Genomic DNA, 24,955 nt, shown 5'->3' with positions numbered 1-24,955 from the left:
ATCTACCCATCACAACCCTAAGTTCTGGTAGGCCTGCGAAATTTTATGTTGTGCCACAGCAGCACCTGATAAAAACTTTTTAATCCCTTGTATAGAGCTGGTACCATCTTCAGTCACTGGATATTTCTGCTAATTCACAGAGTGAATCAGCAAAGGGCAGTCGACCTCCTCAAGACACTCACCTGGGGAAGGAGTTATGCTCATCCCAAACTGTGAGGAAAGTTTATTCTGGTCTCACATGTTGGCTTTGTTGTAAGAATTGAAAAAGTCACACATCAAGGCCTTTTGCATCTATGTCTCAGATTTAGTCTAGTATTTACACTGTAATATATGAAGCAAAAGTATTTCAGAAAGAAGAAACCATTAGGCTATTCATTTCAGTCTTGAATATATAATTTAATCACAATAACTTGCCATACACAATGTGCAGATAGATTTGGATGCCCAAAGCAGAAGTCAGCTGACTCCCCATACACAGCATGCCAAACTCTTTACTGTTCCCAACCTCATAAGGACAATAAAGGGAGGGGGGAAAAAAACAAACAAACAAACAAAAAAAAAAACCAACAAAAAAAAACATTCGTGAAGTTTCCACATCAAACTTTGGGTGAGTCTCCTTTCCCCATAGAGAAGACAACTATCTCTTCCTTAAGAAGTGCAGCATACAGTCTTCAGACACAAGTTTCATCAGAAAAACCTGCTATTCAGACTCAGAAAAAGACCCTAGGCCAGATACTTAAGGGCTAAAGGGAAATTTGTTGTTGATAAGGAAAGCAAGGAAACTTGTAGACAAAACACTATGCATTCCAAATCCCAACAAGCTACTCTTCCAGTATTTCTTATCTTTAAATTATACAGTCACAAGATCAGGTCAAAATCCAGATTTCATTATATTTTCTGAAAACATTTATCTTGCTCATCTGTGGAAGGTGTGACAGAAAAAAACTTACTAGTATTCTACTACATTATACTAAATTTACTTTATTTTTACAGAGGTGAAAGACAGTTTTAACAATACAAGTTAGTGGTCCTAAATTGAAGTGATCAACAGTACATCTGGACATTACATGGTGCCTAAGTCCCAAAGAAATAACAGCTAAAAGAAACTGTGCAGGAAGAGGTCCCCCAACTTATCCAAGGCATTTTCAGATACTCTGGCACAAAAAATAATAATAAAAATCTCAGAAGGTTTCTCCATCCCATGTGATAAAAAGTCCTATCTCTGTCAGCTGCAGATAGAGGTTCAGACTGTAATCACCCTGCAGACACCACAGGGAAGGCATCCAACACATATTCTTTGCTGAAGAGGATTTGCAGGTGCTTCCCCATCCTCCAGGTTTATTATTATGAAAGAAACACCCTAATCCAAGTTAGACTTCCTGTTCAAAATTGCACAAGCCATTATTTCCAGACAACTAGAGCTTTATTCTGCTTCTCCTGCTGTCAGCATCTGCCTCATCAACACCTACTGTGCCATTAAATGCTTGCCCCAGCTGTCAGCCAGGAACCCAGAGCTGCCTCATCTCATAAAAAAGCAGCTCTTTCCATTCTTCATGCAGGGTCCATCCACATTAGTCAAAGAATAAAAGGCACAAGGAACAAGCTAGGCAAAACAATATTTTAATGATCCACTTATCTCCCAGGGCTTCACTTCATTCAAGCTGTACAGCTGAGAATCTGTATATCTTCTCAAGGGGAAAACTCTTTGCTAAAGTCAGCCTCACAAGTACATTAGAAGCATTTGGTGTGCACACATGCTCTTCTTGCTGGTCAGTGACATTTAAGTGTATACCTGGCTTTCTAGCAGTAAAACTGAAGTCCAAGACCTTCAGCAAGGGTAAGGAATACTATGCCAGGCACAAATTATCAAATTTAAGAGGAGGCCCTGTAGATTGACAAGCTTTCTTCTTTAATATCTACAGCAAAGAAAAAGTTTCTGGAAGTACTTCTACCCAATATTTATAACTGAGTGATTATAAAAGCCAGTGGAAAAGAAGGCTCATGAAGTGTTCTGTGATAGTCACAGCTGTTCAAGCCACCAACCAGATGGAAACAGTTGTTTTGGCCATTTGTTGCCTGCAGCTATGCTTGCAATGTTCTTTTAAAGACCACCAAGATATTAATAAATATAAGACAGAGTTGTAATGCCTTGAAGGCAAAGATTGGTAGCAATATTTAGAGAAGAGGTATGAGATATAGACTGCTTTAAAAAAGACCCACAAAACACCAAACCCATCCCCCCCAAAAGAAACAAAATCACACACACCCTAAAAATAAATTTAAAAAACACAAAATAGCATAAAAGCAACATGGAAGGAATTTCTGGTTTTTAAGCCTGCTTCCACCCACTCTGCAATAGCCAGGAGACCTTCAACTCCAGGCACAGTGGGTGGGAGTTAAGAGTCAGACAGTTTAAAATATGCTGTGCTGATACCCTTACAGCACCTTCCAAGAGCCACCACAGTCACAGCACCAAACCTGGCAAACTGATGGAGTCATCACTTCAAACCTGCAGCAAGAACTTCCCATAGCTCTAGGTATTCCAGAAAGTAAACTCTGGTTTAAAGATAAAGCATTTCATGGGCAAGAGAAGAAATGAGTTGCCATACCAAATCACTCTGTACCTGCAATCAGAGCCCATCAACTTTCATCTAAACTATTAGAAAAGTTAAATACGAAAAAGTCAGGTCCCCCCCAGTATACAAAGACCTGGCTGGTCTTCTAATGTGCATGAGAACTCCTGCTTACCTGTCTGGAAGGAAGATTTTCAATTTCTGTTTCAAATCCAGAAACCTGGAAGACTCCAGGGACTGGAGAACTGGACTTAACCTAGCTTCTTTATCAATAGGATTGCATAAGCCTCACCTAGACATCCAAACCTCTGGGGTTTTCAAATTTTATAAAAAACACAAAGCAAACAAAACAACCCACCCAACATATTCTCCATTTGCACACTAAGTATACATCGGTTCATCCTGAGCATTTTTAAGTTATTAAATACTCCTTTCACACAGATGCTTCAAGGCTGACAGTACGCACACCAAATATGTCACCTCCTGTCTAAAGTCAATTATTTATTCAAAGCTGGTTCTGAGAACCAAAAAGGTGGGCAAGTCTGCCAGCTACACGCAGCATATTTCAGGAAAATGACTCACTAAGTTCAGTATGTTTGACACATTTAATTGAGCCTTACGCTAACTCCAGTTGGCAAGCAGGAGTATGAATCATGGAAGCTAGATCACAGGAGCAAACTCAAGGCAACATAAAAGCTTAAATGCTTACTTCTGGAGCTGAACAATGACTTACTGAAGCAGGGATCCAGGAGGATACTCCTTGCTCCATAGGCCAGTGTAGCACAGATAGGAAGCCAGGGGGAGGCAGAAGGGAATGCCATGACTTGAAGCCCAGAGGCTGGACCAACCAGTCACTGCTGAGGCACTGACATCAAGCCCTCTGCTAATCCCCTCTGTGCTGCCTACAGACACCGCAACGCTGATCTACTGCTCTCCCCCTTCAGTGCCTTCCACACTGAAAGATGTCTGCTTCCAACAAAGGATGGAACATCGAGGACAAAGAAAAAGCGGTAATGGCATCATTACCATAATTTTTGTGTCATCACTGTGCACACCACTGCAGGTATTCAGTGGTTACCATGCTGGTACTTGACATATTATGCACTGCAGTATCCTGAGCTCCTTCACTGAGATATAGACTACTAGTAAAAGATCAAACTTGCACAAAATAATTCTGATGCTAAAATAAAAACCATTATGCACATATATGCTTTATCCTGTTGTCCTCAGGTTGCCCACTCCCACTGCTGACAGCAATGAGCTAAAGTAAATAAGAACATAGAGGAGAGCTCTGAGGTCCCACAAGACCACAGAAAAATGTAGAAAAATGTACAGGGCATTTCATTTATAAGGATTCACAGAACATCCATTAGATGTACTATAAATCAGCCTCCATCACACCCTTTAAAAAAAAGTAGAGCAGTAGCACATAAACCAACATATACACATCACTAATTGGCTGCAGGGAAACAAGTGCAGTCATTGTCCTTTGCACTCTTCCAATATGAAATATGTAAAGTACTTTATAATTCAATTGCCATACACCCACAGCGCTGTTACTGTGCATCTTCAACATCCTGACCTGCAGGATGACAAGCTCCCCATGTTAGACAAGGGGACACAGGCAAACAACCTTCATACAGTCAGGGTCTCACTGTTATCATTTCAGCCAGCACAAAGTTGTACAGCTGAGGGCATATATTCTGCAAGGTGCAAGAAGATGAGAGGTCCCCATTACAGCAGTAGGTTTTTCACAGGCATACTTGGATTTGCTTACTTGGTCAAGTTGAAACCATTAAAAAACATTCTGCCAGATGCAGTTGCTGCCCTTCCCTAGTCAAAGGGCACTGGTGTTAAACATTTAGCTTAGAAGAAAGGTATCTGTGGAAGAGGTTGTACTGACTTTCAAGACCTGTCCCACTAATGCACTTGAGGCTTCAGGTGGCCACACCTACCCTGTATAAAGAAAGATTAATTCTTCAACTATTCCCACACTTAATCTCAACAAGGCTGAACTCCTCACCATAGTTACCAACACTGAGCTATCAGACAGCAAAACTCTTCATGCAACCCTAAATCAAGCCTGATTTAAACCAGTAAGTAAGCAGAGAAAAGCTGTCACCTTCTTGTACCTTTTCATTCACCTTTACATCCACAACAATATCTTGAACAAGATATGCATCAAGCCTGGGTATCAAGTCATATTTAGTATTGTGATTTACTGCTTAAATATTTGTTGGATATTGGAATCAGATGTTTACAGGATTTGATCACTTGTCCGTCTACAGAAGCAAACTACCCACTGCAAACTAACAAATACCATTCAAAACCACAGACTGCAAGCTGGCAAATACTAACATAGCTCAGAGATCTGAATAATCTCCCTGTCACTCAACAAGACTGTCACCCACAGAAACATTAATATCTGCAATGAGATTGCTTATCATACACCATTTTCAAATGAAATATCCCTGGGAAACCACAGGCATATTCTGGAGATTCAGGGCTACCTTGCCCTCCCTGAAGTGTGATAAAACCTTATGCCAGGCTAGGAAAAATCAACACCAGGAAATTCGAGAGAATAAACCAATCAGTTATAGAAATAAGTTTAGACACACACCACAAATCTCCTACCTTGACAGACCTTCTGACTCAATTCTTTGGGTGAGATGCGCCCTGTGCATCTAATCTACAGCCTAACAAATTTCAAAGAAATTAGCAATCCTTCAGTTTTCTCCCAAAAGTAAACAGTGTTACCCATACCAAGCATAGGCATTCAGATTTGTAGTTTTCTTCAAGTATTTGGCTGCTAACAGTACAAGTGACCACTTTAGGCATCTGTGAAGAGCCTAGACAGTTGTTTGAGAAGGAAATCCCAAGGACAGCTGTGTGCATCAAGCTACCTAGCACACAGCTGTGCTGGAATAGGGTCCTGCCCTTGCTTGGCACCCACAGGGCCAAGGGACCAAGGCTCTTCTGACAAGCAGGGCAGCCCAAAGGATGCTGCCCTAGGAAAACATCCCTCTGGAGAAACCCCATCATTTTGACCTCTGCAAACAGCTGCTCTGCAGTGCTGCTGCAGGACAGGCTCCAAGCAGAACCCTCCTCAGAGGCCTGTTATGTCAGGTGCAGTCAGGAATACTGCAGTTAGGAAGCTGGGATACAAGGTGATGCTCTAACTTTCCTTTTAGGAACAGAAGTCAGCCCTCCTTCTACTGCTATGCTCCCCTTTCTAAGGAGTTCCCCAGACTGACTTGAAAAGAGATGAAGAGACCAAGCATTTCAAAGACTAACTGAAATCATAAATAAATAACACTCCCTCACCATGTCCTCCCTATTCAGCTGTGCAGAGTGCTCAGAGAAGCCTTCAAAACCATTGCTGCAGCATTGCAAGCAGGATTTCAGAAACAGTTTTCAGATGACTGACACTCAGAGGAGGCTCACTGATATAACCAAAACACTACTCAAGCAGTTTAATTCTGTTGTAACAGCTTCCTTTATAGCAAGGGTGACTCACAATCCTTAGCTTTCTTAAGAAATAAAGCAAAACATATTAAAAGCAGCTGCAATATATGTGGCACAAAAAGTCTCTCAAGACTGTTCATCATAATAGAAGACTTTTTATAGGAAAATGCAGGATACTACACTAACTAAACATGCATGATTAATAGCACAAACCAGGAAGCAATCCACTCCAATAATAGGTCTCATGTACAGGAGTATATCCACTTTAACAGCACCATACTGCTCCTTGTTCTGTTTGCAATGTTTGCTTCTATAAGAGATATTGTTAAATATACGTATTACCTTTTGCTCTCAATAAAAAATTGAGGCTTGGACTGAAGTTTTAGATTAGTAAATACTGAGGACTCCTCAGTTACTGATTGCTGAAGGTGAGAGATGTGGTTGCAAGTGTAACAAAGGATCAAACTTCTTGTTCAAGTGCTGAATATGAATAAATATGCCTAATCTGCACACTTAAAACCCCAGACCATCCCAAATAACAAAAGACACCAATGAAAGGGATAGACTACACTTTAATCATCCAACATATATATGAATGCCAGTTAGAATCCACTACATGCTTTCCCTCTCCTTCTTTTGTTTGATTTTTTTTATCAGAAAGAATAGTTCTACACCATACTAAACAAACCTAGTAATCATTGTAATTACTGACATCACACAATTAAAAAGGGGAGAAAACATATACAAAATAAAGACTAAAATAGCAATTGGGAAATCCACATCCACTTTTGATGAGACAGGTATGAGCAGGGGCAGAATCTGTCATTTACAAAACTCCTCACATCCAAAACTGAAATGTTTAGGAGACTTCAGGTTTCTACCTTGTATAATTACAAAGAGGTCATTTGATCACGATACCCACCCTTCAAGAAACTTAGATGTACCACTAATTCTACATAGATGCTGGATCAATGTTTTGAACATCTGGGAACTTCCAGTTAATTTCACAGACAATACTGTAAAAGCATCCACCTGCTACCCTGGACATCAGGTCTTTATATTCAGCCCCTCACTCTCCTGGTCTTGAAGCAGCCCTCTTCCACAGAGGTGATACATAACGTGACTTTTGTGGCCAACTCTCAGAATCAACTCTCTGAATGAGACACAGCATCTGGTAGTTTCAAGCATCCAAGTGCTCAAGAAGAAGTAATGTGCCTTCCTTCCTGACTTCCAAAACTTATGCAGTGTTGGTTTTGTTGCTGCTCTGAATATTTCACATGTCACCTGTAAACGTCAATACAATCTTTGTGAAACCCTGAGTGTAATAAGTATGTCTGAGTACTGATCACACATTCTATAAACACAAAGCATCTGCAAGTGCCATTCATTTGCTCAAAGTGCAGCCAGACTAACTTATCACCAAAATTTCCCTTTCTAGTCAGCAGGGAAAACTAGCCAAGTCTTGAAAAAAATACACCACACCATGAAGCACATAACTACATAGATACAGAACCTTAATACTTGACATCTCGAATAACATAACTTCTGTGTCTAACCATGCCCATTTGAGAATGTTTTTCTTTTTTTTTTTATTTTTATTTTTTTAAGATTTAGACCTATCTTCTGATTTTTCCTGTCAAATCTTTGGAAGAAAGCAGTCAAAGCATTTTCTTCCAAAATAATAGTGCCCATCTTGCTTCTTTGTCACATTACTTTTCCTATGGTGAAAGTTATGTATTAACCTTGGAAAGGAGAGTAGAAGAGTCAAAGAAAACTCATTTCAACACAAAACACTACATTTTAAGGAGAAAACAAACCAGAGTGAGCAAGAAAATTAGAGCAATCTAGTAGGAAAAAGAGTAAAACAATTGACTTCTACTCCAACGTAATGAAGAAAAATGAATTTTTCTCACCCTAGACTTGTAACCATCTGTGTGTAAATCATAGTTTGTTTCCATTTTAAATAACACATCTCTTTAGGAGGCACCATACCCATCACAGAAACAATTTATCCTTGGCTCTAGGGAATGCCAAGTGACTCATCTCTCCTGATGACATAATTCACTCACAGCCAGCACACTCTTGGGCACCAAGAGCCATTACAGTATAAGATTATTTTCATGAGGGAATGGTTTTCCCCAGACGAACTGTCATTTAAGTAACAACCCTCGTTCAAAATCAAGAGGCCTAATTCCATGAAGCCTTTGACATCTTGCAGATGCTGTCAGAACCTCTTTTCCCTGTTCAGCATGACATTTGCTCAGCTGTGACCGCTGCAGTGCGACATTTATTTTAAAAACTTCCAAACAGTGTGTTTTCTGTGCATCCATGTGCCTGTCTTAATTGATTCAATCAGAATTGGTCATTTTAGTGTCCATTTACCAAAAAACATTTGGTTGGTTAGCTGTTTGTACCATTGGTAAACACCGCAAACTTAAAAATCCAACACAAAATCCAACAACAGGGAACACACCAACAAAACTCACACCTCCCATGCATGGTCCCTGAACTCTGCAGGTTGCACCACCCCATTACATCAGTGCTTCCTGAAGCATCAGGAGCAGAGGTGAAATCACCATCACACCGAGGTGCTGATTCAATAAAAGCTCAAGAACATCAGGGCTAACCCATGTAAAAGTTACACTTTAATAGGAGGGATCATGAGCTACCATCTCAAAGGAAGCTCTGCTGTCAACTGTAACTACAAGTGACTTTCTCTACCACCTAAAAACCCATCATTTATGGTCTCAGGAGATACAGAGAAACAGTTAATTTGTGGTTTTGAAAGACTAAGATTTCTGAGAAACACAATGTGTCACCCTTTGGCCATGAAGAAAATAGTTTCAATGAAGGTTGCCATCTGCCACAGACAGCAGCATTTAGCAAAGGCTGCAGAGAGCCAGAGGGGTTGAAAAATCCTGAAAAGGGTTCACAGACTTTTGAAGAAGTTTTTTAAAGCGCTGTTATCTTCTCTCTAATGCATCAGAGCCACAATAGCACACTGTCTGAAAGCAGTAATTCAAAAAAGTAGCAGTGGCTGTGCAATAACAGCTAGGAACAGAAAGTGTAATGTGAATGGGATATAAATATGTTGCTAAACCTAAACACAAATTCAAATGCCACAAGTTTTTCAGTTTATGTAATAGGTTTTTCTACACACCTCTTACCCCCAAAATTTGAAATTTTCAATGTCCCTATTTGCTTTATGAAACATAAAAGGGGTGAGAGAAAAAACAAAAGGGGGGGGGAATAAGCTTTCCTTTTGTATTGCTATCTCCCCCACGTCTCTTAATTGAGTTGATGAGACAGTGACAACAAGAAACCAATTTACAAAGAATCAGATGCAACAAAATTCTATTTCAATAAGAGTAGCACAGCTGTTGCCCTGTCAGCTGCCCCTTCATTGCTGGGACTCTGAACAGAGGCTCTGGGGGGCAAGAGAAGGAGATATTTCATTCATTCCATGACCCCAGCTGTCTCCTCACATTTTAGCCACACAGTCAGTGCCAAAAATCCTTTAATCTTTATCCAGGGACACACATTTTTATACACTACTTTTCATGAAGTAAAATAGAAACCAGTATTCTGTTGGTTGCCTGATCAACTTAATTCCAAAACAAATAGCAGTTATTTGCTCTTTTTAAAAGTGTTAGACAATAGGCTAGCACTATAGATAACAGTGTAGTTTACATTATATATAATGTAGATTAATATATTTTGGGAATTAAAACAGTTTCTAAAAATCTATTTACAAAGTTATTACTTATCAAATCCTTCATAACAGCTAAATACTAGGGATTTTTTTTTTAATGAAAAAATTTAAGTGAAACAGCTAACATTGCCTACTCCACATGCTCAAAGAACTATGGAAAGGAGAAATAATTTGTTTTTTAAATACATCACCAGTGCAATTTCATCAGAATCTATGCAAGGTCATGATTTTCCAGTCAGGGCCTGCATTTGAGTTCACCCAGCATCTATTTCTATACAGCGTAAAAAGTAATCCCAGACAGATGCCTACAAATCTTTCTTTTAGAAAGGTATGTAGCACAATGTCTGGACTTACAATTACTTACACATCGTGACTAAAAAGCATTACTTAATACAAAAAAAAAATCATTACTTCAAACCTTTTTCTTAAACAAGGTTCTGTAATTCTGAGTGTTTGGTGGTTGTTGGGTTTGGTTGCTTGGTTTTTTGAAGGAAGAAAAAATCCCTGCATGTTCAGTAAATGTGTTTCTGTCATCTAGAAGCCCGAACCAGGCTTCCCTCCTCAAAAGTTTTTGCATCATATTACAAAAGTGTACATCTCTACTCTTTGTGCCATACCACTCATTTGACAAGAAGCTTCCTATTTGTTTTTCCCTGAAAGGAAAAGCTCCTCTTGCAGTTCAAGTTTTTAATAAGGTACAGACTTCTTGTGTGTAAACATATATACCAAGAAATGTCTTTTGTTCTGTGATAATTCCTGACAACTTAAACACAACTCATACAGCAGCAGAAAACTAAAGTTATTCTGTTTGAAGGACCTCAATACACATGCTAACCTGTAACCTACAAGCTCAACCACAGAGATGCAGATTTTTTCCTTCATTGTGCAGTCATTTATAATCACTACCAAAAATCATCACAAACATACATTTAGTTTTGTAATGAATTGAACACGCCATACTAGGTGTATTGGGACTTTCAATTAATTGAGGTGGGAGACAAGTCAAAGTTCACCAGATACTACTGGAAAAAAAAATCCCACCTCTACAACTTTGCAAGAAAACTAAGGGATTGCTGCATTGACAAATTTTTGATACAGGTGATCAACAAGCCAATAAGGGAATTTGTTCTGCTAGACCTAATCTGTACAAACAAGAAAGAACTGATCAAGACTGAAGTACAAGTGCAGTTTTCCTTGCAGTCACCATGAGAAGAAACTTAAGATCCCAAGACAAAAGAGAAAAGCAAAAGTCAATATCACAATTAGATACTTCATCAGAACAGATTTTGTTCCTTTCTGGCACCTGCTTGGATACATCTCATTGCAAATGACCCTGGAAGACAGAGGGGTACAGGAAAGCTGGATAATTATCAAGGATCACCTCCTCCTAGCTCAGAATTTGGCCACACTGCCAAAGAGGGGGGGGGAAAAAAAAAAAAAATCAAAGGCAGCCAAAGACCTACATGAATGAACAGGGAGCATCTGATAAACCTCAGATATGCAAGAGCAGTGTATCTAAATGGAGGAAACAGAAGTGTGCAGGAGGAGCATGAAGACTATTGAGCATGTAGTGGTAGTGCCAGGAAAGCCAAAGCCCTTGTGCCATTGAATCTGGTGACAGAGGTAGAAACTGATGAAGTTCTAGCAGCAGCAAAAGGAATACCTTTGTTCTTGCTACTGAGCAGGAAAGGAGGAATAGTGACAAAGGACACAAGAAAGCCAAGGTACTCAGTACTCAGCCTTTACTGGTTATTCTGACTCCCAAGCCCCTGAAAAAAAAAGTGGAAAAGAAGGATTTGGCTTTGGTGGAAGAGGGTCAGGCTAGGGGGCATTTAAACAAACACAACATACCCTATAAAAAGAATGTGGAACTCTATGAGATACATCCATTAATGCTGAGAGAACTGACCAACATCATTGTGTAGCCACTCTCAGTACTCTGAAGACACATGGCAATTGGAACAGCTTCTTGAGAGGTCACAGGGGATGTAGTTCCTCTCCTCAAGAAGGAAGCTCCAACAAACTCCAAGCCAGTCAGCTTCACATCAGTACCTGAAAGGGGTGATGAATCGAATCTCTTTGGAAAGAATTCACAAGCGTATGAATGGCAAGAAAATTATTTGGCATAGTCACCACAGATTTGTGAAGAGGAAAACTGTGCTTAAACAACCTGACAGCCCTTTCCATTTTGAAGAATGAAGGTGCAAGAAAAACTTTTGACATTGTCTCCCATATCTCAACCAAACAGAAGGAGGACTGTTTAAATCAGATAAGTGCACAGCGAGATGGAACAAGTTCTGAACTATAGTATCCAAAGGACTGTGATCAGCACCAAGTTCTGCTGGAGTCAGTCACTGGCATACCCCAGGGATCAAGACTGGGTCCTGGATTATTTAACATCTTCATTAATTATTTGGATGGTTGGGCAGAGTACACACACTACAGGTTTGTAGATGTTACAAAAAAGTAACAGCAGGCAACATCAGACAGTTGTGCTGTGTCCAGAGGGACTTTTGCTGACAGAAGAAATTGGCCATACTGCTAGAGGCTGGGGGCCACACAGCTGGAATTCATCTTTGTAGAGAAGTACCTGGGTTTCCAGGTGGGCAATCTGGGCTTATGCGGTTAAAAAAAAAAAAAAAAGAAAAAAAGAAAAAAGACACAAACATACTGGAGGAAGTGATGAAGGTGAACCACCACAAAAATAAACAATGGAAGAGCAGATCTGATCTACAAAAAAGATTCTGAGAAAGCTGCAGTTGTACCCCCGAAGACGACAATTCAGGAGACAATAAAAGAATAGTGACCATGTCTTATTTACATGTATAAATACCCAAAGAGAGAAAAAAAAGCATGACAGAATGAGACTCTTTGCAGTATCTGGTATCTCCAGTGAAGTGACAGGAGGCAGTGGGCACAAACCAACACAGGAAATTTTAAACATGAATGTTTTATTTTCCTCTTAGGGTGATCAAATGCTAGAACCAGGTCCCAGAGAGCTTGTACTGCCTTCCATTCAAGGCACAACTGGATGCAGTACCAAGAACTTTCGACCACTGGCATTGCTTTCATCTGGAAAAGGCAGGAAAGGTTGGGCTACATGATCTCCAGAGACACCTTCCAACATCAGTTTTCTACGTTGCCAGGAACATTTATTGCTAGCAATAAATAACGACAGCACTAGAGCAACAAATATGAAATTTCCACTGATGTGCAGATTTCATGCCTTCTTAATTGTGATCATTCAATGCAGTTTTCCTTCAGTTCCTCAAAAGTACCAGATAAGCTGTTACTGCCATTAGTTATAGAAACTTCATCTTTCTTAGAGGATCCAATAAATTCATATCCTCACTACAGACAGTGGCAGAAACTGCAACATGTGCTTGCCATGAGCTACACGCAGAGCATCCACCTTTGCTCCCTCCAATTTTGTTACTTGCAGTTTCACCAGTGCACGCAGTATTGCCAGAAGTCACATGTCTTTGGAAACTGCACAGGAATTAAGAGTAAGCCTAGGTATGGTATTTTCAGTTTTGCCACACAGTTCTGTTTGTGTTTCAGCATTCCCACTGCACATCTGTTCTACTTCCCCCAAGAGCCCCATGCAATGTTTGAACTAGAGCATACCAATTCCCTTGAAAGGGTAAAACAGCTCAAAGCAATGTTACAAGACAGCTTCTGAATGCTGCAATTTCAAAGTACTGCAAGCTGTTTTGCACACATACCCATTATTTTAGAAAAATGTGACAATTTTGCTGTCAGCTGCACCTTCAAGGAAGCTTAGATAGAATGCCAACACTTGGGCATAGACCACAAGACACATCACCCATAAGTATGCTGGGCCTCTAACCAACACAGGTGGTCAGACTTATTCTTCTCTATCAAGACAAGGCCATTTTGTCAAAAAGAAGCTCTTAAGGCAAAACTGCATCCCACAAGTCTAAGCAATAACTGCTGCAGGAATATAAAATCCTCTTAAGGAAATTTCCATCCACTACTCTGCTTGCTTTTGTGGCAGGACAAATAGGGTCTGTGGGATGTTCCTCCTCCTAGGAAAAAAGCCCTGATATCAACCCTCACTCAGTAATCTGGGTGACAATTCTAGAGCAGAGCTGACACAGTGCTCTCAGGCCAAGATGTGTCTCAGAAGCACTTGTTCTATCCAACAAATCCCATTAATCTGTGCTCCCAAGGCAGTTAAACATGTGCATCAACAGGAAAATCAGACCTCAGGAAAAAAATAAATGAGAAGTGCAGTTCTATAATGCATTTTACCACCGTCTCATTTGTCCACACTATACACAGCATGGGAGAAACAGCAGGAGGTCAACATAGCCTAAGGGAGATTATTCACAAAAACATCCTTTAAGCAGGTAAGAGCCATTGCATTACATGATTTAAATTCTCTCCTTAAGTCATGCTTCAGTGTCTCAAAACAAAAATAAACAAAAAAAATTCTTCAGGGTTGGGCACCACACAGCTATCAGTCACCTGAAGAGTAGATGGTTCTTTGTTACAATACCACTGCAGCAGGACATAAGTTTCATGGAAATGGAATATGTTTACAGACTGAGCCAGCAAAGTGCTGAAATAGCATGGCAGCAGCAGAGAAAGGAAGAAAAAAAATCAGAAAGAAACACCATTAGAGATATTAAATTGCACACTGCAATGTTTACACAGGAAAATAAGAACACAGGATTAAGGCTTCTATACTAGCAGTCATTAAATGCCATTTTTTTTCCTGCAAAATTTCAACTTAAGAATTATAAGAAGCATCTCTAATGAAAATTAACTGGGCTTAAATTAATTTGGGAAATAAAGCCTATATTCACAAAGAAAGTCCTCCTAAAACCTACACAGCAGAAATTTTGTCTTAAGCCATTTGCTCAAAGAAAGTGAAGAGCTAACTACCTGCACTTAATTTCTTCTCCAAACTTCTTAAAGAGTGATTTACTGCTCTTTTTAAGAAATGGTAATGGAAGGGGAAAAAATCCATTTGGAAGCTGCACTCAATTCAGAGATCAAAGCTAAGATTTATTCCTCCTTCCTATCAATAGGGTGTTAAACTATGTTTTTAACATAGTCAAAGTAAACAAAAATACATCCTTGCACAGAAAAACAGACATCAAAGGTAAGTTTTATATTTCAAGGAGTAAGAGATACCAGGAAGCTGATCTTCAAAAGGTGGCTACTTAGACATGCATCTTTGCAGCCTCCCTTCAGTCCTGAAGGGATTCAGTCTACTTTGCTTTTTGACATCAGCAAATGGCTGATGGTCTGTCAAGCACACCTTGGCCCACTCTACACAAACCAGCAGCACCTTGCACTGACACATGGGACGAGCATCAAGCCTTGCCCTCAACTCATCATAATAGTGAATGATGATTTGGCTTTGCTGCTTTATATCTTCATAGGGCTTACTTGGCATTTAGACACTAAGGCAAGACTTACATTTGCCTGTAGGTTTGGATTTGTTTGGTTTTGTTTTGGCATTTTTTTAACTAGCACAACAGTACAGTGTTACAATAATATAAACAACAGATGAACTTGAAGCAAAGGGTCAGCTCAGTCTCGTCGTGGTGAAGGCCAGCCAAGGGAGCAACCAGTAATGACTTCAATTTAATAGTCTACAGAATTCCCTTATGCACAATTCATAATACACAAACTCTTTTAATATGACAGTTATTCTTTTTGAGGTCATTAAAGAATGTCCTCCACAGGCAAACTGCATGTCTCAAGAAGTTGTTTGCTCTTCCTTGGAAAAAAATGCACAGCCAATATCTGTAAAATAAAATTCCCACATCTTTTTATTCCTCACTTGACCTTGTAATAAGAGACCAAAAATGGGTTGGCTTTGTATCTTGACAGCTACAAGCATGTGGAGAATATGGACCAGAGACACTTTTTGTTTCATGAAGACAGAAGGTGATAATTATAATATTTTTTTAAAATTTGCATGATCCATGAATTGGTTAATTTACCTCTTTTACAGGTTCTTCATCTAGGGCAGCATCTTCCACCACAGTCTAGTAAACAGAGAGGAGAAAAGAGAAGAAAAATCTTGTAAATATACACTACCAAGAAATACCATTTTTAGCCAAAATCTGGAACAAAACAGTTAATTTAGTTTTAGGCAGTCAAGTTGCTTTCAATTTATCCTACTATAGTAGGCTTGTTAAATTCTTCACACTTTCCACATGTAAAATAAACTTAGAATCCATAGGGACCTGCTTTCTCCAAGATATATAAAATGTTAAGAGAAGAAAGCATAATAAAATAACAATTAAAATTGCTGATGAATTGTTGAAGTCAAATCTGTCCTAGAATGGCTAAAGAACACAAGATTACTGAAAAAAGAACTGGAGAAATGGAAAATAATTTTTTGCTCAGAAGAGAATATATGTGTATATATAGGAGCAAATTTTCTAAATACTCAGCTTCCATTTAAATGCTGTGCTCATCTAAAATCCATAAAGTGATGAAACCTTCGGAAAACAGGTAGAAAGATTACATAAAGCTTGATCAGACAACCCTTTCTCAGGAGAAAATATTCCCAAGCCTGTAATCCACTATTCTAGCCATCCATCTGGAGTGAGATCAATAACTTTGCCTACTCTCAAAGAAATTCTGGAACAGCAAATATCCAAATTTTCTTGCTTACTTGTCAAACACAATTAATAACCTCCTGAGTCAACAGGTGGAACACTACTCTTCCTTTACAGAGACATAATATAGAACATGCCCTTGATGCACTCTTCCTAATCAAGTGATTGATTTACTATAAAAGCTGTATTTAATATCTGCAAGTCATTCACCTGAGTCATGCACAGGCACTCATAAATGTCTCTGCTTTAAAAGGGTTTTTGGCATTGAGAAAGGGGAGGAGAAAGAGGTCCATATGCATCAAAGAATTAAACTGTCTCCCTACTTGTCTGCTAACTGTGAAGAGCTTCTGTGAAAAAGAGCAACTTGCAGACAATCATGAAAACATTTTATCCCACACAGATTCAGAGACCATGACAGTTCTCCTGAATCAGTACAACCACTAGTGTTTAAGCTGCATTCAGCTCATTAAAGAGTAAATGCTTCTGCTGTGTGAAAACCTCCTCACAAACAAGAGCCCACCAGCGATGACATTAATTTCTACATGCTTTTACTAGATTTGAGCAAACAGTGCTTCAGCTATTCTATCTACAGCATGATCTAAAATGGTCTTAAATTATACCATATCTGTATTATGCTTAGAGACAGGAATAAATAGAGCAAATAAATGGCGCTTTATCTATTGTTCCTATCTAAACTGCAGGAGTTTGAGTCTGCAATTCTTTAACCCTCTAAATTCTAAGTGAAATCTCAGCAAATGATAGAACAATGTAGCTCAGCTATGCTGTTCTTTCAAGCTGGGAATGAAAAAACAGCACCACCAAAACCTACAAACCCACATATCTGACTCACTGTCACTGCAATGGGTCAATTAGCCTTGGTAAGGAGATCCATTCAGTTTCTTCTGAAAGAAAGGTCTAAATAAGCCCTCTACCAGCAGAAGGGATGACAGTTCAAAGATGTTGTCCCAGGCAATTGAGCTTTAGGGCAGGATTTACCCTGTGATCTAGGGGTGTTTTCCTCAGAAATCGACAACAGAAAAAGCAATGACTGAAGTGCTTTCTGTCAGGGCCAAAAAGAAAAACACTGGGCACACAAAAAACAAACTGATTTTAGAAAGAAGAGAAGGAATAAAAAGAAAAAAAACCCAGACATATATATGCACTTTGAATACCAGGTCAATGGAAAGGTATACTTGGGAGGGGATCACCATTTCTATGATGTTCAACAGAAAACTAGTCACCATAAATATAGTTATACAAGTCTTCTCATTGTCAAAGTGATTTAACATGGTGTCAGCTGACTTCTAAAAAGCAGGAATGATACACAATTTCCCAGCTATAATCTGTTTATTGGCCCTCAGATTCCTTGCATCCCACAGAGTGGAACAAGGGACAGTATTCAGAAGCAAATTACATGATTTAAACCTTTGCAAGCCCACCACGGGGGACTCCAGAACTGTGCTGGTAGAATATACCACATTATCACTTCTGCTGTATTTTTATATGTACAAACTGACAGCTTGCATGGAACCTTTCCAGCGGTTCAGCAACTGCTTTTGATTTGAGGCAGGTGTTTTGTGTTCTCCATAACCCGTTTGGCTCAGTTACCTTCCCATCTTTTCCTCTCACCAAAATCCTGTTACAGTAATACAATTAAACAAGGGGATGGTGGGTTAAAAAATAAATACCACCCCCTCCCTCCCACCCACCCCCCAAGTTTAACTCATCTATTTCTACCACCTGTCTGTTACAAAAATACATCCTGTGCTACAAACAATTGGCCTGAAATACCTCGGGGGTTTCACACTGCTCAACAGTCCCAGAAATACTCAGGAATCTACCTTGTCCCATTACAGTATAAAAATTATAAAGTCATAGAATAACCCAAGATGGAAGGTACCCACCCACAAGGATCACAGAGCTCAGCTCCGGCACAGGACATCCCCAAGAATCACACCATGTGACTGAGAACACTGTCCAAACACCCCTCGAACTTGAACGATGCCTTTCTTGACACAAGATAACCTTAGATTGCAGGTAATGAAAACACTGCAAAACAACTGTGAGCACACGCAACACAGCAGTCCGCTAATCATCACCGCATCGGGTTTCCAGCATGATCCGGAAAGCACAGGCTTACGCTGACAGGCGATGGCAAAATGGGCAATCAGAAAACCCAAGCAAGGTCCACGGTCCTATCCGAGCCTCAAATTACGGATCACATACTTCACGTTTAAACGCGAGCCCGAGTCCGATTCAGCCCGCTTTGTGGCTTCCCCTCTGTCGGACACGCTCTTTCCCTCCCAGCCCCCCCGGTTTCCCGGGGCACGGTTCCGACCCGAGCCCGGTGCCGGGCAGACGGAACGGGACATCCCGCACGGTCCCGGCTCCACGGCCGCCGCTCCGGACCGCTCCGCCCTGTGAGGCAACAGGTTCCCGAGCCTCGCCTGGCTCCCCGCCCTCAGCAGCGAGCAGAGCGGGCGAGGGATGCTCATCACGCCCCGTTTCGTGATGTTCGGGGCACCACCAGGTGCTTCCCCGGCGGGAAAGGGGGCCCGGCAGCACCGCCGCTGCCGCTCACCTCCGTTTCCATGGGCTCCACCTCTATCCCTTTCCATAGCTCCAGCAGGTGGGCGATCGGCATGCTGGGCGATTCCTGCCTGAGGACGGGACCAAGCAGCAGGAGCGCGCGTCGGCCGCCGGCGAGAGCGGAGGCAGGAAGGTGTCAGGCGGGGACGGGACACGGCGCCGAGCGGCACCGGGACGCTCCGGGCACCCGCTCGGCAAAATGGCTCCGCGCTGCCCCCGGGGAGCCGGCTGCCGGGCGGGGCGGGGGAGCTCCGCAGGCGCGGGGACAGGACAAGGCAGCGGCCGCCGCTCCGCAGCCGCCGACGGATCCCGGCCGCCCCGTCCCGTCCCTCTCGGGCGCCTTGGCTCGCTTTTGGGCTGGGGGAAAGTTGCTGCGGAGGATGCTGCGGCGGCGGCGGGCGCTGCTATGGCAACGGCGGGGCGGCCCCCCCTGCCCGGCCCCGCCCGCAGCGCCCGAGGGACCGGCGGGGACAGGGACGGGAACGGGAAAGGGAGCGGGAACGGCGCCGGGCCCCACTGCGGCTGGAGAGGCAACAAGAAAATGAGTCAGTTTATAGCCGCTATGTAGAACGTCGGGATCGTGATAGAGTGTGCGGTTAACAGAAGGATATCTAAGGTTTGTAAAGCCCGTTTATTATTCCAGTCTTAAAAAGAATTAACTATCATTTCCTTTACTATTTTATGTCTGTACTACCAAGCCTGTAGTAAAGTCTGTTTATTCACATGCCCTTTCCTCCTCCTTCACATCTCAGAAGCTATTACACCCTTACTACAGCAAGCGTGACAACACATCACATGCCCACCTGCCGGAGACCATGGTTTCAGCAGATATTGATTTAAATTCTCCTCAAATTTAGGACAAAACGTGCATTTTAACTTCTTCAGGCAACTTCATCGGAGACTGAACGGTTTTAACGTTAACTAAATCACAGCTCTTCAAAGAGCCGTTTTGGAACTAAGAGTCAATATGCAGAGTGCATTTTTCTTCTGTTCCACGCTCAAAATGCCATAGTGTGCTTCCATAGAAGCAGTGCTCTACAAATTCAGGACAAGTTTTCATTGAAAACAAAAATTCTTCTGCCAGCTTACAAAGGAATATTTGAGAAGTGTTCCTCCTCCAGTCCCATCTCAGCTTCCCCAAACCCTACTGAACATGAAAAAGCTCCCCTGTAAGTCCAAATGCTAAACATGGTTAGGAAAATCAAATTCACTAACCATAATAAAGGGAAAAAAAAACAAACCCTAGTCCTCAACCAGAGCCACAGAGCCATGCATTCAGATGCTGCTGCAAGAAACTCAGTCTTTTAATTGTGTTAGAATATTAATACGTTTCTTGACATCCATGACAACACTAAAGTAACAACTCGTAACACCAATTATGCAGTTTCATGTGCTTTACAGATTGAGCAATTAAATATCTAGATTACTGCCTTACCTCGCTGCTCACCAAATAAGCATAGTGGGAGTGATGTTATTCCCATAACAGACATGTAACTGAGGTCAGAAGCTGCAATACCTGGCTGTAACACACCCCCTGCCTCTTGTATTCTATCCCTACCTCTTCCTCAGCAACTACACATGAGAGATGGAGTTCCTACCTTTAATTCAACATACGGGTACTCCCAAACAGCCTCATAGCACCAACAACTGAAAGACCAAAGCCAGGACCAAACAAAACAAATTCAGAGCACAAACTACACTTGTTTTACAAAACCCAGGGACCTTTATCAACCCCACATATTATCCCCGAGAAGACTGTACATGATATCACATGCCAACTTGATTTTTAAAAACCATGTAACTCCAATTTACAGGACTGTACTTTAACCTTTGAGATACAAATCTTGGCTGCTACAGGCTGAGAGCAAGAGCAAAGTGTCTCTGACAACAGGAAATTGGGGAGGTCCAGATAATCCCAGGGGAGGTGAATCCAAGGCTTGGGGTCATTGAACTGTAGCCAAGTTAAAAACATGTGCATGCAGATTAAATGTTTTTACAACTTTGCCATTAACTTCACTTAATTCTTGACTTATGTAATTGCATGTTTCCTTAAGTATTAACCTGTTATCGAACCGGGACATCAAAACTCAGAAGTTGATTTCCACACCAGTATAGTCAGTGTAAAATGCATAAAAATACAAGCAGGGAAAAACAAGTGACAAAATCTTGTTATTCCTTTGACATATACACTTCTGTTATAAGCATGGTGCATGTATTATGCAGTAGACTGCCTATGCTCTTTCAGCACCAAGATGACTTGGGCCCAAATTATATATTCAAAAATAATTGGACTAACCAAAGCATGCATTCCATACTCCATTTCTTATCCCTACTTGAAGTGCAGAAGTTTTTAACCCCAGATCAAATGAAAACGCAGCTTTGGGTAATTTTCCCTCTGCCCTTTATTTTGGAGCATCACAAAATCAGGAGTAGGCCACTTCCAAAAATACCTCATTAGGAGCTAAATAAAGAAATAGAAGGGAAGAGGGGGATGGAACAGAGGCAAAAAAAAAAAACCAAAAAACAAAACAAAAAAAAAAACACAGAAGAGTAGACAGAAGTTCAAAGAAATTGATCTCCATTTACAGGTATTTTTCTTAAGAAAAATTTACTTAACCACACTCACAATTTATACAAGTAATATTCGCAGATATGTCAGCTAGGCTGAGAATGGCAAGGAGGTCAGTTCAACATGCATCAAGAGAATAAAAGCACTTATCTCCTGGGTGAGGAAGCACTGGACTACTCGCATGCTGAATTTTCATCTACTTTTACCTGTCTCCTGAATGGTAACTAATGGTCACTGCCAGATGCAGACTGGGGGGGTTAGACACATCAATATCCTGCTGGGTTACATTAACTCCTACGCTAGCAGGAGATACACAATGCCTTCAGGGAATTTTGTACAAATCACATTAAGATGCTTTAATAACTTACATGCCCAGTGCTTTGTGGAAAAGGAAAGGACTCTTTCCCTATTTGATGCACAAAAGGGAAGAAGTACTGAGAAATACTATTCTCAGCCACTAGCTCAACATTTCCAAGTTCATTACTTCAATGTTTAGTTCAATGGAATCACCTCATGCCAAAACACATGCATTCATCTGCATGCAGCTTGAACTCAAAGCTCACTCAAAACTTGAGCTAGATAACCTTCTGCCTGTGCAACAACCAAAAGAGGTACTACTTGACTTAGAAGTCAGCAAAATAAATCCTCTCTCCTTCAGAGACATTCCCATTGCCCCCCCCCCCTCCCCCCCATTTAAATACCTCCTCCTGGTTGCCACAGTACAAACCTCACCTACTCTTTGGCTGGCTACACTGCCAGACCAGCATCACCTGCCTGGTTTTGGGTTACTTTTTCCCCATTTTCTAAATTTCAAGTATTCACCCAAGTGAAACTCCTTTCCTGCACATAACTTTTTGGGACGAGACTGACCACTTGCCTGCCTGTTCATCTGCACCATTACACAGGCAAAATTTAAGCTTCGTTTTTAGTAACTCCCAGGCAAACATAAGCTACCTGGAACACTTCCTTAAGTGATAGAATCCCCCAGTGCCAGTGCTGAGAAGAGATCCTGTTACTGAAGCGTCAGTAGCATCAGTAAAAGTGGGAGGAAAAAATATTACCAAGAGCAAAGTAGTAGCACTCCCCGTCCCTTTTCACATGCTGCACTACAGAGCATCCCTAGAGTGCATTACTTTTCTGATGCCATTTTTGATTGCTAAAGGACTCCTGGAAAGCCTTGAATGATCAACTTCAAAAGACCCAACCACTGATCACCCCTAACCTCCAAAGAAATCAGACTGTACAATGTGTGCTGAAGTTCTGCCAAAAGTAACTTAAGAAGAAAATCAGAGTAGAGCACTAGCAACATTTCCTGCAGAATAATCCAGTTTCCAAAGCCACAAAAAAGGAGTTTCTTTGGTCCTTTCCAGTGGTTCCCGCTATGTACTGAACCCAAAGAAGGATAGACCTGGGGCAGAACAAGCTCTACCACGCAGCACAAACGTATTTCAAGCAAGCAGTCATCTTGTAACCTCTCCATTCTGTTGCATATTTGTACCTATGGAATAAGCACATGGGGAAGGATGCTTAATTGCCCTTTCTGTGGGGAAAAAAAAAAAAATCCTTCTAATGTCCTAAACAGAAGAAGACCAAGGCACATTGAAATACTTCAAAATACCTCCCTTGACAGTAAAGGGTTGGTATAAACTGGAGGAAATGACTCAAAGTCCTGCTGATAGAGACACTTCAGCAAAAGGATTTGACATCCCACGATGAAGAAAACACTGCTGGCCACACACAGCAGCAGAAGGTGGCATACACAGACGAGCAGAATCTCAACAGCAAGAGGAAAGGCCTGAGCACATCCCAGTGAAGTTTTTCAGATCCACCCAGATGACTGTCATCATGTATATGCATCAGGATGGTCTATTCATCAGCTGCTGCTCTCATTTACCATAAAATGCAGCCTTATGGCAGGGGAGTAGAAACCATTGTCTTTGAGGTTCATATAGGACTTCCACTCCACTATCCTAAATGTGAAAGAAACATGCTGTGCATGACTAGTTTCCTATAATCTCTACAGTCAAACTTCTACCCTTCCTGGAGGAAAGCAAACAAACAAAACTCCTCACACTACTTTTTCTCAGTGAGAGCAGGTGTTGAAATGCTTTAAGCTCATTCCTAAATAAGATTAATATATTTCTCCTCAGCTTATTTGTTCAGTATCTCAGCATTAAGTAGCTCAAGCTACTTCAAGCTCAGCACTTGGAGAGCCTACCATCATTTGTGCAGAACCAGAAAGAAGCACAAAACAGTATCTACACACAGCTAACTGTACCAGACACAGGAGAAATAGCATTTACTACAGTAGGAGTGGCATCCCTAGAGCTGCTGAAACATTTTACTGTTCAATTGTAAACTACAAGCCTGAGAAATACATGAGGAAACAGTGGCAGATAAGGCATTCAGTATTAAAGCAGTGTGCATCTGCCCCCTACAAAGCTTATAACATTTCCAAGTTAAAATCATGTCCGCTGAGTCCCCTGGAATAAGAAATGCTCAAAACTGGCGAGAAAGTCAGCTTAATTCCTAACCTTGGCAATAGTCTGGCTTCACCATTTGTATTTAATGAGAAGGTCTAGACTGAGCATTAAAATCAATATGCTTAGAGAGCAACAAGAGTAATTACACTCCTTCAGTTTGAAGAGGGCAACAAGCCAGCCTGGTGCCTCTGCAAAACAAGGATTAGGGCTATTAGAAGCTGTAGAAAAACACTTTTCACATCTGTTAGTTATCTGCATTAAGGCTGCAGCTACTTAGCACATCCTACATTAATCAGTGCTTAATATTACTGAAGAGTTAAATAAATAAATGGAAGAATTAACTTGGAAAACAGAAAACCTAGTTCAGATATCTCCAGCAGATCAGCTTCCTTCAATACAGACATAGCTTAGCTGATGTCCTCAGGAAGGATAATTGGCTAGAACAGCAGATACCCCACTCTGTTCCTGCACTGACCCACCAGTTTAGTTGAGGTACAATACTGGGTCCAGCTTCAAGAGCCTGGGAGCCTTGGGGCTGGTGAGCCAGTGCAGAATACTGGAAGCAGCACCAAGTGGCCTCACATGGCATCAGCCAAGCTCCAGAATCCACTTGAGTGCCACCTACACTAAACCAAGTGGTGACTGTTTTTTCCACAAGGCATTTGGGTACCTGCATCATATTTGCACTGCAAGCCTGTGCAGCTGGAAAGCCTGAGCTGATTTGCTGACAGTTTGCCTGAAATCCAGAGCTTGTTAGTCTCCTTACTGTGCAAGGCATTAACCACCCTCAGAGCTGAGCTGCCAAACACACGGTAGCCTTACCTGCTACATCCTGTACTAATTAAAAAAAAAAAGAAAAAAAAAAAAAAAAAAAAAGGAAACAGAAAAGACTCCTGTGGCAAAGATGCTGATCCTCAGAAGTACCTCCTACACAGCAATTCCCTGCGAAAACTTCTGGG

The 24,955-nt window shown here is 41.2% G+C and overlaps 1 protein-coding gene across 1 annotated transcript in view; it reads right to left on the bottom strand.

The window, feature by feature from the left end:
• The window catches only part of RPS6KA2 (ribosomal protein S6 kinase A2), a 265,195-nt gene extending 246,196 nt beyond the window's left edge, over window positions 1–18,999 (bottom strand). The window contains exons 1-2 of the mRNA XM_062489163.1: window positions 18,937–18,999; window positions 15,732–15,776 (exon numbers count right to left, since the gene is read on the bottom strand). Coding sequence (XP_062345147.1) covers window positions 15,732–15,776; window positions 18,937–18,999 — 108 coding nt within the window. The remainder of the gene's footprint in view (window positions 1–15,731; window positions 15,777–18,936) is intronic.
• Between the last annotated feature and the right edge of the window lie 5,956 nt (window positions 19,000–24,955).

The sequence above is a fragment of the Cinclus cinclus genome, chromosome 3 (assembly GCF_963662255.1).
Source record: "Cinclus cinclus chromosome 3, bCinCin1.1, whole genome shotgun sequence".
In the NCBI taxonomy this organism is placed as follows: Eukaryota; Metazoa; Chordata; class Aves; order Passeriformes; family Cinclidae; genus Cinclus; species Cinclus cinclus.
This window is presented reverse-complemented; position numbering and strand designations above follow the sequence as displayed.